At 28.3% G+C, this 18026-nt stretch overlaps 1 protein-coding gene across 1 annotated transcript in view; it reads right to left on the bottom strand.

Annotated features, from left to right (window-relative positions):
- The window catches only part of Dhc64C (dynein heavy chain, cytoplasmic), a gene marked incomplete in the record, with an annotated part of 92178 nt that overhangs the window by 56610 nt on the left and 17542 nt on the right, over positions 1 to 18026 (bottom strand). The window contains 17 exon segments of the mRNA XM_067050149.1: positions 708 to 832; positions 2091 to 2299; positions 3409 to 3581; positions 3746 to 3892; positions 4037 to 4246; positions 4543 to 4799; positions 5278 to 5500; positions 5578 to 5724; positions 6409 to 6522; positions 6651 to 6834; positions 7518 to 7639; positions 8331 to 8444; positions 10140 to 10292; positions 10479 to 10622; positions 11864 to 11996; positions 12863 to 12993; positions 13076 to 13147. Of these exon segments, the coding sequence (XP_066906250.1) occupies positions 708 to 832; positions 2091 to 2299; positions 3409 to 3581; positions 3746 to 3892; positions 4037 to 4246; positions 4543 to 4799; positions 5278 to 5500; positions 5578 to 5724; positions 6409 to 6522; positions 6651 to 6834; positions 7518 to 7639; positions 8331 to 8444; positions 10140 to 10292; positions 10479 to 10622; positions 11864 to 11996; positions 12863 to 12993; positions 13076 to 13147 (2658 nt within the window).

Raw genomic sequence — 18026 nt, forward strand, 5'->3', positions numbered from 1 at the left:
AGGGTACTATCAAGAACCATGCACTCAAATGACACATGGTGCTAGCGAAACCTCCCATTTCTATTGCAATCTCTAATTTAATGGACATTTATATTAAAATATCATTTATGGAGGTTGCTTTTATACATCGTTTCCCAGGCTGTATTCGACTTGTTTTCATACTTTTTGGAAGAACTCTAACATCATATAGTAATCAAAACATTATATGCATTTCCTTGTTTGTTTACAAAGTTGATTTAGGGTACTACTCTAGGAAGATTTTCCGTCAGAATGGTAGTATTTCTTTTTCAATGGAATGGTTAAATGGTAGTTTAACATTTATAGAGGTTTTAGTTTTATACCATTTTGTAGTACTAAATAAATATATAAACGTTCTATACTAATTTGTAGTAGATGGTAAAAATATAAAATTAAGTTGACAACTGTTAAAAGCCATGGGTCCACTCATGAGGTACCAAATCCTCCCAGTTTCATGATAATTTCTATTCTTCTATAATTCTATTCTATATGATTAATTTACATGCCAGCCTGAAATAAATTAATCACTGACCCCATGTATATAAATCATCAGAGACTATTCAGTTGTAAAATTAAAATATCATGAACATATTTTTTTTAATATAGCAAAACTTTAAGGATTAAGATTAATGAATAAATAGCAACAGTAGAATAAATTAATATTTAATAAATATTCAAAAAATACATGCCTCTTCTCCTTCCCGAGATGCAATTCCAGTGATGATCGTATTATCTTCATTCAACAAAATTGAAGCAACACCAGCAAACATTTTTTTGAAATGCTTTTGAAGTCTAGCAATATTTTTGGAATTACCTGTAAAAAAAATAAAAAAATAAATACTATTAGCCAAATGAAAGAAAAAAATTTGGAGGGACGACCTCCATTAGGGATTAGACAGGTCCAGATAAGGAAAAGAGAATGGCAGCTCTTACTAAATTATTTATTTTATTTTTCTAACCAATGAAAAATTCTATTTTATTACTAAGCAAGATAAATTTTATTTCTTATTATTTTATGTTTTATTCATATTAATCCTAAACTCTATCTGATAATACAATAGCCTGAATTTTTTCATCAATCAGATATAGTACCAACTCGAGGAAATGAAATTTCTCAATACTTTTGTGTGTTCCTAAGAGATATATTAGTTATGTTACAATATATTGTTATTTATGGACAGCAAAAAGTAAGAGAATTCTTCAATATCAAAGCTTTTGATAGCATATATTATATAGTTATCACCATTAAGTTATCGTAAATTGCAATGCATAGTGATCAAAATAGTGCTTCATAAAACAATTTGTTATCATTCAACAATTCAGAGTTTGAATTGGCTGTAAATTTTGAGGAACAAAAACAGATAGGCGGTATCTCACATTATTGTATTTCTATAACCGGACTGTACATGAACTTATTAGTAGTGGTTCTGCTGCAATATGGCTGGGTACCATAAAAATCTGGGCTCTCAGTATTTTAAGAATCATTTCTAGAAACAAAAAAAAATGTTTGAATAACTTGAAAACTATTCATCTCTAGGAAAATTATAGCCATTCATTTAATAGCTAATTAAATACTCTATAAAACAAAATAAAGATTATTTAATCGACTCAATATCAGTAAGATGGAAACCCGTTCAATCTTCAACTTTTTAACAAATAAAAAAGCTGATACCATTCACTCACTAGCTTATTGATCACTGTATCTCAAAAACGTTAATACCTATTAAAGCAAAATTATTACCAGTGGGGTTCTTATACTGGAGAAGCATTTTTGGTTTACAAAAATCTCTAAGTGGTTTCTAAAGCAAAGGAGAAGGAAATTAAATCTTTTCTATAGTATAGGACTTCCCACTAATATATAAATTTGACAAGACCCATCCTACTTTTTTTTTTATTCGACATTAAAAAATGTTCTTAGAACTAGTATAAAACCTTTTTTAAATAGCATTGTTTTAAACGGACTTTTCCCAGCTATAGATAAAATATAGACATTTTATGTCTCTAGGATTTTTAAGCCTTAAAATTTAAATAAACTAAGAAGCTTCTACTATGTGATAAATTTAATTTATTACCTATAATTTCAAGTAAATCTTCATCACCAACAAAGTAAAATCTAGGGAATGACATTCTCTCCCGTTCAAGATATTCTCCAAGAGCTTTCTGTATCTTTTCCAACAAATCAGCTAATCTTTCCAATGACCTCTGCACACCTTGAATGTTCAGCACATCCATCACCATTGGCGATTTAGCTACTTTCTTCATGAGACCGAGAAAATCTGAGCTGAAAAATGATATTAAAATATTCATTTTAACAGTACAAAAAAAAATGTTTACTAAAATAAATGACTAGAGTTGTATCTAATAGAGAAAAATCAATATATATACACAATGAAATAGGTTAATATGAACAATATAAATTAAAAATTAGTTGAGGTTTTGAGTTGAAGCAAATATCACTCAAAAATTTCAAAATCTTATCACAACAAAAGAAGTTGAATACCGACATTCAGGAATATTTTAGTGAATTAAAATAATAATTTCAGGGTAGCTATCTTAAGTGATATGAAACAAGGAGAGCCAAAAGAATGATCAGTAGGCTACAGAAAAAAATAAAGGATAGTGGATATATAGATCTCAGCCTCGACCTTTAGGCTATGAAAACAGAGCAAAGGCTATGAAGCAAAATTCTATAATTCATGTAGAATGATAAGGAAATGTCAAAATAAATAAGAGAAAAAACAAGTTTTTCGAGTAACTTAATTTTTGAGGACCAAACCTGACTTGCTATTTTCAAGTTCTGATATTTGCAGAAGTATTGATCAATAATTTAAAAAAAAAAAATTGTTTTCAGTGGACGAAACCCTGTAATTATACTTTTCAGAAGACCTAAATAGGTCATTTTTTATGAACTTCACCATACAGGTTATCAACCTATTTAAACCAGAGAGGGAAGGTCACATTATCATTCAGAGGAGCCGTCACGAAGTAATGATCAATTCATCTAGGATTCGAACTGATGCTGCTAAGGTGAGGTCTTAGCACACTTGGCCACTACAACGTTATAGGTTGGTGACCTAGATATTACAGCCTGTTTTCTAATACTCTTTTATGAAGAAAATTAGTTAATTAACCACTTTAAAAAAATGTTAACCATTGACTCTTTCTTCTGAATAATAACATATATCTCATAATAACACTTCACATATAATAAAATTTAATCACATTATTTGGCATGGAAAGGAAGGTTTCAAAAATATCTAAAATCCTTTCAGGGGTCAGAAAGCTTTAGGAATGGTCTTAATATTTTCAGAGAATTTTTTGGTCCTTAAATGACTGGATCTAATCATATTAAAGAAATCTGGAAAAAAATAATTGACAATTGATTCTCACCTTATATTATGAAAACGTGAGGTTTCAATGGGCAGAAGGGTTTTAATATCTGCACTTCCGGAGAAAATCCCTTCCAGGTAAACCCAACGCCGCTGAACATCAATCCAAACATCAAAGAGAGCATTTATTCTATTCAGTTTCTCTTCCCATGTCAGAGCCTCTTCTTCAAATACCTAAAGAATTAAAAAACAATTACTAATTATTTTTTTATACATTTGTTAACTTTGTATGTAAAAAAGTTAGAAATATGAATTATTTAAACAGAAAAGTGTGATATAAAATTTGTTTAAAATTCTTAATGCTAATAGTGACTGTCCATAATGAAAACATACGATACCTTATAATAGGGTGAGAGTTTCATGGCTGCTACTGAATTTATATGTTCTTTGACTTTAGTGAAGAGATCATCCCAACCTCTGATAAGACGGCACTTATTCTGATAATTGATCAAATCTAGCTGATAGTTCTGCCAAGATTCTCTGACCTAAAGTTGAAAAAATTCATTTATATTTAGTAACTTATTAATAAAAATCTTATATATTAAATTAGGATCTTAACCCTTGGCTACTTTTTTTTTAATCAAATTTTCAAGCTAATACATCACGCAAAATCTTTCAAGTAGTCTCACCTGCCTGAGGAACTCCTCGAGTGCCATTTCACCTTGGGCTGTAAGAATAATGTCTTTAACAACACTCTCATTAGCTTGAAGATCAACATCCCAAACTTGACCCAGTGACAGCTCGGACAGCACCCAGTTCACACGCAGTTTTCTCATTAATGCTCTCCAGTGTCTCTCCTTTAGTGCATCGCTCTTCAACTCCACGATCAGCATGTTCACCTGAAGTCCATACCATGTAAAAAACAAACAAGTTTAAAACATTTGGAAAAAGAAAGAAGCTGACTACATTACAAAATTGAGGTCATAATGAAATTACATTAGTCCATATTACATCATCATGATCATTAATTTTAATTTAATTTTTTAAGTCTCGGTTTCTTTTTTTAACAATATATTTCAATTTTAAAAATACCAATGATTTATGGTAGAAAAATTCTAGAAAATAAAAAATTATTTTTTAAAAGAAAATTTTAAAAATGAGGTTTGAAATAACAGATACGAGTAATATAACTGACCTTAGTGTATCCTTGCAACAGTTTCTTGACATACTCATACGAGGAGTATTGTCTGACACGGGCAGGTAACTCCTTCAGTTGTTGAGACAGGCCATCTAACTGTTGACGAAGCTTTCTAGGCTGAACTGAAAGCCATGGTATCTCTCGAGTTTCATCTAATCTTCGCCATATACCAGATAATTCAGTCCATACTTCCTTCAGATCTTCCATTTCTTCAAATACCACAGCCACCCTCTCTTCGCTACCACTACTTGCACCTAAGAGTTAAATAATTATTATGAGATAAAATAATGACAAGAAAAGTAATTATAAGTTATAAAATAGGTGAAATGAATAATAAAAATAAGAAGATGAAGACATTATCAGCTTGAACTTGTCATAGAAGTTGTATAAAACCAACAGATGGGACTTCATCAGATAGGTTTTTTCAGTAGGTTATTTAAATAATTGATGTTGTTATCTACTGACTTGACAGTGAACTTCAATAACATCTTTACACCCTGGGGATAATTGAAGACATTGACTGTATCCCAATGTTACTGCCAATCTTATCGATGGTGAAATAGTAAGACCATTATTTTGCATTATTTTTAAAGCATTCAAGAGCTACCCAATAAAGAATTCCTTTGAAATATGATTTCATTCATCAGGTGAAATTGTGGAACAAGAGCAATTGATAAAAATAGTTCAATAGTAATAAAATAATTGATTCAGGATCATAAATTCTTCACATACCTGTATACTGGAGTTCGAGAGCCTCCTTAGCTTTGGCTACATTGTCCCTTTCTTCCTTAAGTCTAGCAAACTTCACTTCAAATTCATTCAACTGAGCAAGTGCTTCATCTGGCCTTAGCCTTCCTTCTATCGGCTTGGAGTGTTCCCAATCAGAAAGGAGGTCATTGGTCCTGGCCTCAACTGCGCGGTCTTCAGCCACCATCTTCTGCTGTAAGCTGACCACCTAATAGGCAACAAACGATACAGTACTATATATTTAAAAGAAAAAAAAAAAACAACTAAAAAAAGAGCCAAAATTACCTGTGCTTGGATGGATAAGTCCTTTCTTTTGATGATTTCATTGAAAGCTGACCACTCTCCTTCCACATTGTCTACATGCAACCAATTATTAGGAAATTGAAATCTTTGCCGCTCGAGAATTCTCTGTCCTTCTCTATATATTTCCACCTATATTTTCAAAATAACTTTGTCTTAATTATCCTTTCTACCAAATATATTTAGTTTATGAATTAGCACAATATTTAAAAAAATCATCATCATATAACACTTTCTATCAAAATGGTTTAATCCTGAGAAGCATCTCAAGTGATTTCTTGACTGAAAATTTGTAACAACGTCTCAGGATAGAAAAATGTGACAAATTTTAGGTGGCCAACAAGAAGACAATAAAAAACAAGTGACTGGATAAAATTAAACATATTTGTACAATGAAATACAAAAATTAAACTCTTTCATGCTATTTCTAAGAAGCAGATAATAAATAAATAATTTTACTCCCGTTTATTACTATGATAAAAAGTAAAAAAAAAAAAAAAATTTAATGAGAAAATGGTTGTGGGTGGTCAGTGAAGAACACAAATAAGTAAAAAATTATTTCATTAATGCTAAATTACATATTTGAGTTCTCCACTGACCACACCCCCAACCATCTTCTCCTCATATAATATCCACGGTCAGCAACTTATGCACCACAAAAAAAAAAAAAAATTAACTTTAGACAAGCAGAGCAACCTATTATTTTTTATATTTACAAATATTTTACGAAATACCGTGAAATCAGATACAATTTTTTTTTTCTATTTTCATCAAGTTAATATTTGAATAATCAACTTCAAATAAATTAAAACTAACCTGTTTCTGCCAAGATTTCATGTTTCTTTTTAATGATTGGACATAAGTAATAAAACAGACCGCATCCGAAGTACTGGCTGCTTCAATCGACTGCTGTTCCAATTCACTTCGAGACTATAAAATATTAATTAATTATTTATTTATTTAACAACTTTACATTATTAATATAATTAATTAACAAATTTTATTAATAATCATTAATTAACGACTTTATATGATTGCTTCATCATAATCTATCTTACCTTAGAAATTTGAGAATGGAACCCAGACATTTCCTGACCAAGAAGACCACCGAACTTAGCTAAGATTTCTTTATCAAGAGAATCATATTTTAGTGCTACCTTACTTTGAACTTTAGCATAATCTATGGCAATAGGGCCGAACTGTCTGCGTGTCTCAGATGTATCAAATGTAGTACGAGATTTCCTAAAAACAATACAAAATTAATTATTCGAGTAAGAATAATACCAGATATTGATACTGAGAACTATTAATTAACTTTTTTTTTAATCATAAAATCTAAACGACTACAAGAAAATAACTGTATTTAATATATTCAATATTCCAAATATATACATATCTAATTATGAATTTATATATTTTAAAAATCAGATAATTTTTCCATCAGAATTTGTAAAAAAAGTGTTCTAATCAACAAATGGTTTGGAAAATTCTTCTAGAAGACTACTGCTGAAATAATAATTTCTCAGAGTTTCAATGACAATGGTAACACCTTTGTTAATACTATACTAGTTTTAGTATAAGGTTCCTTTCACACAAATTCATCTCTATTGTTGTCCATTAACAGAATATTCTGAATGATATCACTATAATTTGGATTTCATTTGTTATGCCTCAGCCTTTCTTCTTTATAACCATCTTCATAATCGATGTCAGTATTGAACTAAAAGCAGGTAATTTTAATTTCCTTATAACTGAGGTACTCGTTTTTATAGCTGGAGAAATTTACTAGGGTAACAAACTTTACCTCTAAATGCTGGTTCTTATATCTGAGATTTTCTTATAACTGAGCTTTCAATAAGAAAATTATACTGAATATATATACATATTTATGATTTATAATATTAATTAAAAAAATAAAACCATACTTGACATCAGAGAGACATCTCATCCACATGGTAATATCATCTCCCAGCCTACAGTATAGAGTATCCGACTGGAGATCCCAAAGAGACTGGTACCTTAGCCACTCATCTACATAATTGACAACCTGGAAACAATTATTTAGGTGGTAAATAACTATGTGAAGTTTGTTCATATATATGTTTATAGCTAATCATAAAACTCCTTTGAAAATTGGTTTATATGAATATTAATGTCAGTTCTCAACTTATAATATTGCATACTAACGACAAACAAAAAAAATAATAAAGAACTTTTTTTGTCGGTTATCATCAGTAACATGTCTTCATAATGAAAAAAAAAAAACCTAGTCATGTTAAAAATAACAAAAATAAAATCTCAGGAGTCAGATATCGGTATTAGTGTCATAGGAAGATGTATAAATGTAATATTCAAATATAATATATTAAATAATTATTATCATAGAATACAGATTCAGTAAAATAATTAAATATTTCCACATAAATACTAGTGTTGAATTTTATTTTTAATTATTATCACTTCGACTTATTACAGAGATGAATGAATAGAACCCTGTCGTAACTCGAGAACTGATTATTGAATAACAAGAGTTAGTCAGCAGTTTAAAAGTAAAAACAATGCATATTATTTTAAATTTCGATAGGATTAATTTTAAAAAAATTAACTTTATGCATGAGAGAAACACTTCAAATGAATTTGCATATCAATATTATTTTTAAATATGTCATTATAATAAAAAAATAATAATAAAAACTTTATAATTCTATACATTATAACATGGTACTTGAAAAACTTACATCTTTGATTTTCCTGTCTATTGAATCATACGCATTGATCAGTGCTTGGGAACCATTAGGCAGCTTCGTCAACAAATCTCTATATGACTGAGAAATGAGCCTTTCAAGCCCAAGCTATAAAAAATATTCAATAATTAAAAAAATAAGACAATTTAAAAAAAAAATTAATGTAAACTAAAATAATACGACAACTACTAAAATAAAACTATAAGGTAGGATCAAACTAATTTTTAAATGATTGGTAACAATATCTAGCAACATATTGTTACAATTTTTTTTTTTATCACAAAAACAGTCTCAGATTTACCAATATCACAATGTGAAATAACATTGTAAAATCATGGAAATCAAAAACCTTGCCAATAAATCATCATGGACTGTCAGGACAATAAATTTTATTTAAAAATATTTATTATTGTAGAGAAAAAATTATTCTTTTTTTTATACTTTTTATTCAAAAGTAATTGTTGCATTGATATTTCGGTATTCTTCTATGTACACAAGACGCATGATTATTCATTTGTATATTACTTATTTCTGACTCCCAATGTCCAATTTTACCCATGAATGTTATTTTGTGTAATTGGTAAAAAATATATAGTTTTTAATACTATTTTATCGAGGATGTCGTCTCAATATCCACAATGTATTGGATTACTTAATATATGATAGTTTAATTTAGCCAAGAAGGCTATTTGAAATGAGAGAGGGAAAACAACAGACAAAAGACCTGAAGGATGGACAAAGGCACTCTTAACTCAGCATTAGAAGAATACAGAAATTTCTCAAGAAAATGAAGCCCAGCATTGGAAAGGCTATTACAGTGAGTACTATTATATTATTTTATATTTCTGAAAGGAACAATAGTGTTGCCATGGACAAGTTTTGGTTCTCATAAAAGAAAGTGAAACAGGAAATCTATAGTGAATAATTGTGAAGATAGCAAAGCTAGGTCTATGTAATTTAATCTACACCTAGCCCCCCTCACTCATCCTCCACTGGCTTTTAATACCAATGACGCGGTTGAGAGAGAAGTGCCGGGATCTTCCAGAGCCTTGAATTATTGGAGGAAAGAGTTCAGTTTGGAGTTCCCAAGGCTGAATGTAAATAGGAATGATTGTGTTAAAAATATTATTTTACATTGATTTAATTTTTTTTTTTTATTCTTTACTCTCTTCTATTTCCTATTTAATTTATATATTTGTAGATATGGTGTGAATAAGCTCAATGATCCATATTACCATTGTCTACATATATGACAGAATGTTATTACAGAAATATTACACAATAAAAAAATTGTATCCACAGATAAAATAGATAAGTATACAAAATCATAGTAGCTTAATCTCGTGTTGGTCTTTAATATCTGATTTTAATTTTATGTTAGTAAATGTTCGTCGTAGAATTCCAACTCATACATTTATTACAAGGTCTAGATACTCTTTTAAATTACAAAAACAGTCTCAGATTTACCAATATTACAATGCGAAATGGCATTGTAAAATCATAGCTATCAAAAACCTTGCTAATAAGTCATCATAGACTGTCAAGAAAATAAATTTGATACGAATTATAATAATTATTAAATATTAAAGATTATTGTTCCCATATCAATGTAAAAAAATTTGACTTCTTTATTACAATAATTAGGCTATCAGAAGCGAACTTGAATTGAAATATAAGATTGAATTATAGTCACTATTATCTTCAGCAATAACCATATTAAAAAGTAATTATCGGCCGAGCTTTGAAAAAGTATAAAAACAGATAAACACAAATTATTTTAATAAATGAAATACAAAAATTAACCTGATATCTGGAGCTCTGAAGCCTCTGCTGAGACGTTACAACAGCCTGCCATTGGAAGAGCTGTTGCATTATCTGAAATCTCGCTTCCTCTATGCTTGGATAGAGGTACATAATTTGATTTGTAATGCGCACTTCATGAGTCACGGTCTGCACCTGTAAATTGAAAGTAATCACATATTATTTTTTCAGTATAGTATAGTATTTAAGATTGATAGCATGAACATTTCACTGATTAAATCCTTTATAATGAAGTGCATTATTTAAATGAAAAATAAACTTTTAATTTGTCAGACTAGTACCAAAATTTTAAAAAACGAACAAACAATAAATATTACTAACATGTGGGTCACCACCAGGTGCATGTGTTGGTCTGGCTGGTGCGTCAGTGTCCATACTTAAGTCTAGTTCATGGCTCTTGCCTTCTAATGCATCAGTCCAAGCATCAATCCCAGCCTGAAGCCTCCCTCCAAGATTTTTCTCCACCTGGTATTGATAAAAGAAGGAAATAAAATCATGTTGTTGGCCATTGTTTTAGCAGTAAAAATCGGGTAAAAACATCACAGTACTTAAAATTATGATCAATTTTTTTTTTTTCTGTTTCCATGAAAATTAATTTTTAGGGAATTCTCGAGGTGTGAAGCGATCAACTAATGAATGCAACAGCATAGCAAAAGATAACAAAGCTGGGTATTATGGAGTGAGATCAGAAAAGATTGGGCTATTTCTGATAACCCAGTCTCTTGAAGCCAATCGTGTAAAAACCTTTTCTCCTTCAGTTAATTACAAAATTCCTTCAGTTAATTACAAAATTCCTTCATGTTTCAAATTTATGATTATTTCAAATTTACAAAATTAAAGGTAAATTAGATCAATTTTTTTAAATATTTGGCAACTAAGCCCTGTCTACTTTTCAATGTAACATCTCAGGCAAATACCAGGCTTAAATATATTATTTCAGACTTTTTTATTATTATTATTTCAGTTCAAGACTTTTTATTTTTGAGCTAGTTTTCAAATAAACACATAATAAATTGTAAGACCTGATTATTTGGACTCAGAGAACCTCAAAATGTCTATTTTTGTCAAAATCTCGAATTCAAAATTTTTCACGATTGCAAAACTCTCCCTTACTATATATTCTATATCTAAGTAATCTAACTAAAATATTTTGTAGTAAAATTATATTAACCAACAACTTAAATTGTAATAAAACTGTAAAACTACTAAAATATACTTAGATGTACTTAATTTTAATGTAGTGAAATGTATTAGAAATCATAACAAAAAAATTATAAATAGGCATCCTTTCACATTCTAAAAATAATGGATGGTGACAATAAATCCAATATTTGTTAAGCAAATCCAATTACTAATTAAATCCAGCAATCCTAAATGATTACTAGGGAAAGGATACCTCACTGTTTAATTAATTATTTGCCTTTTTTCAGCTGTTTTTCATTGAAATTTCAAGTCATTCCTGAAAAGACAATGTAGTAAGGACAATTTTGTATGAGCTTATCCTAGAGACCAAAAACACACAAAAAGGTTAAACCTAATTTTGAATGGGAAGAGGGTAACTCAAGAAGTCCCCATACACAGTTTATAAAATAATTTTAGATAAAATAAACGACGTAACTTTATTTAATAATAAAGGAAACATAACATAAAATAATATTCCAATGTACTTAAAAACTAAAATAAATACAATTTTAAACAAAACTTACAGCTTGATCGAGTCTGCTAACCCATATGTGGAGATTGGAATACTGCTTTAATGAAAGATCATCTACGGCATGCTGGACTTTAGCGAGAATATCTCGAAGAGTTGATGCAGAATAAGGGCATGTTTCCAAAGATCTGAGAAGTATTAGATATATAATATAATTTATGGGCTTTTAAATCTTTAGAGTTTCGAAAATAATCATCTTTTAACCATTTAATAAATTCATGTCAAAACTTATAAACATATAATTGAGACTGATCAATCTTTAAATACACTAAAAATCCCTTGAAGAAAAAGTCCAATTTATTTATTAACAAAGAGTAAATAAAGACAGAAAAATAGTCAAAAGAATACTAATAAATTAAGATTTTTTGGTTATTACATAGTACTGTTCCTTTTTTTACACACCCAGGAATACAAATTCTTTTATAAAGTTTCAGTACCTTACAAAACAAATGCTTATAATACAATAAAATGTTTAAAAAAGCATGGACATAAAGGAATCTTCAATGAATATCAGAACGCCTAAGGAATGAAAATTATTTTTTTAATTTTTAATAGCTTAAAATCAGTTAAAATATAACACAAAAAAAAAAAACACATTAGTGTATTATTTAATTTTTACCATATTTCAATCCAATGTTTATGTCTTTATGAAAGATATGGAGGGGACATGAACTATAAATAAGGAAACACTATAGTTAGATAATGTAATTTCTTATTCTTCATATCTTCAGAATAAAATATTCTAAAATTAAGTGTAATTTATTTTGTTAATCCCCTTTAAACAATGCCCTAATTTTCTAAATTCAAGATGTTGGGTCATAATAACATAATAAACTTAAGTTAAATGAAAATTTTGGTGTTTATTAAAGTCACACACTAGTCTAGTGTATGTTAGCTCTTAACCATTTAATTCAAATTATGATTTAAAATCACCATAAAATTTAACTATATGTAAAAACAAAATTTACGTGTAGCAGTTAATATAACTTTATACCTAACATCAACATCAAGCTGTTCTTCGACAACCAGAAGATCCTCAACTTTCTCCTGGAATGTACAAACTTGTTCAGCAAATCGATGGACATATTGTTCTAGTTTGTAGCTCTCCCAGACCAATTGTATCCCCTAATGATAAAAATATGATATGTATTATTTTTTTTTTTTTATGATGAAATATTAATACACAATAATATCTAACAAAGCATACCTCAGCCACAAGTTGTTGCATTTCTTTTCTCAGACCAGCAACCAAAGGGATAATGCTAGCTTTATCGTCTAACTGTAAACATTATAAAAAATAAGAATGAATAATTAATTCTAAAAAGAAAAAAAAAATTAAGAACAAATATTTTCAATACCAAAGTTTAACAAATGAGATGTGCATTTAAAATTCAGGGAATAATCTAATAATCTCGCATTGCTGCAATGACCATAGAATTTATGAGGAAAATGAAAAACATGACTGCAAAATTACATTTAAGTTAGAAAAAGTACAAAAAATAAATAATTAACTTCAAAATACGTATTCAATTTAAATTTTTACCAATATAATTTAACATTAAAACAAATAATGATTAATACTATAACTAAAGCAATGCTTGTTATTAACAACGATCTATCCATTCAGCAATGTATGTACATGGTACCACAAAAGGAAATAAGTTGAAAATATAAGGAAGAAAAAATAAGAAAACTTATATATATATAACACAGGTAGATAGACAAACATTTCGGGTTCCTTTTTTTTTTTTTTAAATAAAAACATTAAAAAAGAATAATATTTAACAATACTACTTAAGATTTAGTTAATCATTTAAAGGAATTATTTGATATAGTTATACTATTTATTTCAAAATCTAGTGAGATCAAAGGAATAAAGTCTGATAAAATAAAATAAAACAAAGAATTATGTTTTAATCAATTTTTATTAGGTTAGTCCCATTAGACAATCTTATAGTCCTTAAAAACCTCATTGTTAAAATAATAACAATAACCGACCAAGATCTCATAGTAATGACACTATTTGTTTCTTCATCCATGTTTTTATACTAACAAAAAATCTTCAAAAGTATTTCTGGATAATTTCTGAATATATTTCTATTCTGAATGTAAACAACTAATGAAGATGTTAGAAAAGTCATTCTAAGTAAAAAATGTATTCCTATAGGTCCAATTTCAATAATTTGAACAACCAGAATAGACCAGAATATTTTTTTATTTAGAAGTACTGCATACAGACAAAACTTAAAGGACAGATTGATTTTCTAAATGAAGCAGAATGAAGTACTTTAAATACTTCAGAAGTATCAGGGTTTCATAGGATCAGAAGGAGTAAATTTTGAGTTACTTTTGTGAGATTAATTTTATTGATGTAAAAAATAACTATTGGAAACTATTATTGTGTGTGAATTTTTATAGACAAATAATTTTAAAATAATACATATGAAAATGATTGACCGTATTTTTCATACGGGTGTGGTCAAAAGGAAACAAAAAATAATTAACAACTATTTAATTGCCGAAATTTCAGGCAACTTTATAGAGCTTTATCACGGCTAAAAAGATACAAAAACAACTAAAAATATTTTGATAATAAGTACAGAAAAGTACTTATTGTAGGATAATACGAAACAAAAAAGTAAATTAAAGTTGAGTTAAAATTATGTAAATAAAAATGAAAAGAAAATTATATACAAATGAACAAAAAGAAGAAATAAAAAAAGTTATAGTATGAAATATCTATCATTGTCTATTTTATACTATAACTATTTTTATTTGTTTTTATGTTTATTCGTATACAATTGTCTTCTCACTTATATTTACCTAATTTTAACCGTATGTTAATTTGATTTTTTTGTATCTTATTATCCTACAATGTCAAACTATTTTTAGTTGTTTTTTGTATTTTTTTTAGCACTGATGAAGCTCTACAAAGAGGAGTTGTTAACTATTTTTTGTTTCCTTTTGACTGCACCCCTAACCATCTTCTTCATAAGTTGTTCGAATTAAAATTTTGATCAAATAGATAAATAAATAATAAATCAATTTAAACATTTTTTTTTTGTTTTACTGACTTGGAGGTCTCTTATTTAACCCTCCTTTGATTCATATGTATACTAGTTTTGTCAGATCAATATAGCATTGCTCAATCTGTAATTCAATTATTTTATTTTTGGTTTTGTATTTTTATTCACATTCAAGAGACACGGTCAGAAAAAATAAATAAAAGCAATATAAGTTTTTCATTATCTTCCTGAAACAGTGAAGTTCATTTAGACCAGGGACCTAAAGAAGTATGCATATTACTAAGTTGGATATTGAACCATCATCAGCCAACCCCCACTCCTGATTTGGAACATAAGAGGTCCTCCACATCAGAAAATATTTTAAGATTAGTTACTTTAAAGTACATTTTGAGTCACTTATATTTTGACTTTGTCATAAAATCTCTCAGTAGACACAAAGTCATCAGGAAAGATAATTAATAAAACACTTCTAACTATAAATTTTTTAAAAACTATATGTTTCCGGACCCTCCAACTGCTCATCCTAAAGTTCTCATGGATCATCAACGGTCAGCACAACACTGGTTGGGAACCACTGATTTAGACTTAAATCTCTTTGCTCTTTGAAAATGCATTTTTAAGAAATATCAAGACTCGAACCATCACTAGGCTTTTTAGCAGCAATGTAACTACTCTACCAAGGACCACTAATCAGATATACACCATAAATGGAATACAAATAGACAGATATTGAATGTATTTTTTTTTCTTATTGTTACCATCAAAAATATTAGATCGAGGGATAATAACAATGAATTTATTTTATATTAAAAATTAAATATAACTATGATTTTTGTAATAACTATAATAAACCTCAGAAAATAGAAAAACTTCCACACGTTTATATAATTATAAAATTTCATAGCAGAAGTAGAAAACAGAATCCATCACATTCAGATAACAAAAATTAAGGGACTGTTATTTGGATATGAACAAAGGAATACAATAGCAGTAACAGTAGAAATGAAACTTCTATTTGCAAAAGACATTATTTCTTTAAATTTTATATTTATAAATATTTTCAATAAAATTTTGAAAATAAATGACATCAGTACAAGTACATTATAGCAGTTCTATTGGGTTGTTAAGATACTGATCAACAACGATAGCCATTTTAAATTCTTTTAAGAACTAAACCATTTATATCCTAACCATTATAAGGGCTAACAAAGGTAGGATATTAGTAGTGAGGAGCTAACATAAATTATATGACAACCTGCCAATAAACATGCAGGAAAAAAATGTCTCCGGTGAGATGTATAGGCTATGGATTTACGATTAACTCAGTTTCAAAGCAATAGAATATAATTAAATACAAAGTATTATAATCTAGAACAAATATTTCAAATTTGAGTCAATACAATTTTTTAATTATCCCTAGTAATGTGCAAGAGTCCGTGAGCTACCACTCCAAGACTATAATAGAATCTCAATAGGTCAAAGAAAGGTAAGGAAAAATGTTCACAACTTAAAACGTAAACACATGGCCTTACAAGAATATCTTTAAACTTAGATAGTTGATTTTCTTTATTTAAAAAATCAAGTATTTTCAATATTCTCAAAATCCTTTTGTATAATCCAAACCATAATTGTATACATTTATATAATGAAACCTGTAATTGATAAATATACAAGTTTAATAAAATAATTAAATCAAAACCTTGAAATTTCAAATGACACCTAGAAAAATCCACAGGTGAGTGTGCAATCTTGATATTAGCTTTCCTTTTATATTTTGTCATAATAATAAGCAATAAAGATAAGAATACAAATTTTAAAACATTAATATTAAAAGAAGAGTATATATTTTTCTTATTTTTATTCACCTTAACAACTCTTTCGCTTTGGATGACACCACATACATAAGTTGCACATATTTACAAATCAATATAATTTTCATCATGCTTATATGCATCCTAATGGAAACAAGTTACACACAGAACTTGTCATGCACTTAATTATAACATTAAATGATTCCATTTACAGCTAATATAAATAAATAATTGAGACATGGAATTGTACATATTACATTAATGGAACTGAATCATAACAATATCATATATTCAACATGCAGCGACATATTTAAAGCTTATTTCCCAGCTGCAACAGCTTATAGTGTAAATTTTCATTATCAATAAATTGCTGTTGATGTAGCAATCTGCCAATTCCACATTTATTCTCATTGTGTGTCGATCAAGTTGTCAAAGGTGCTTTATTATAACATGATACAACAATAATAATATAAGAACATATACAGGAAGAGCTTTGCGTAGAGTTCACCACTAGAAATCTTATTAGTATCAATTACAAACGTCCTGACCTAAGAATCTGCCATGCCTCCAGAAACCATGAAACAGCCAAGAGAAGCAAAACAAAAGCAAAGCCAGCATGGATTCAGTTGGGGATGAGAAGCAGGGCAATATTGACTAATAAAATAGAGGGCCGACATTTTCCGTGTTTACTAAATACCCGATGAACAATCAGTGTGTACCATATAGATGAGGATTACATCTTAACATAAAACTGTTATGGCAGCTTATAATAGGGATTATTTATTAAGCATATATAAATCGTCTGTTACCACTATACAACCAATATACCTGATTCAGTTAAAAGAACAAATGGAATTAAGATAAAATGGTACCTAAAAACAAAAAACTTGAATAAAATATAAAACAAAAATAGATTGAATTTATACTTTGAATTAGGGATAATAATAAAGATAGGATAAAGTGTTGTTGATAAATTGACTATATTCATTCACAGATGCACAAAATTGAATTAACTTATAATTTTTTCTATCTTTCGAAAAAATAAAATCACAGAAAAAATTAGATGTATTCCCTCATCTATGTGATACACGAAAGTTACTAAAGCTACTTTGAAAAGCAACATCAATATACATTTTCAGAAAAAAAAAAATGATTAATGGTGGACAACAAATAAATCATTAAGATAATAATTTGCTATTTAAAAAAAAAAAAGAATTTATTTTATTTTATTTTGAAGAAAATTAACTTATTATGGTCATTAACTCACAGTTAATAAGAGTTAGTAAGAACATACTGTTTAACATTTTTTTTTTTTTATTTA

The sequence above is a fragment of the Halyomorpha halys genome, unplaced genomic scaffold (genome assembly GCF_000696795.3).
Source record: "Halyomorpha halys isolate HHAL.00 unplaced genomic scaffold, Hhal_1.1 Scaffold107.1, whole genome shotgun sequence".
Classification (NCBI taxonomy): domain Eukaryota; kingdom Metazoa; phylum Arthropoda; class Insecta; order Hemiptera; family Pentatomidae; genus Halyomorpha; species Halyomorpha halys.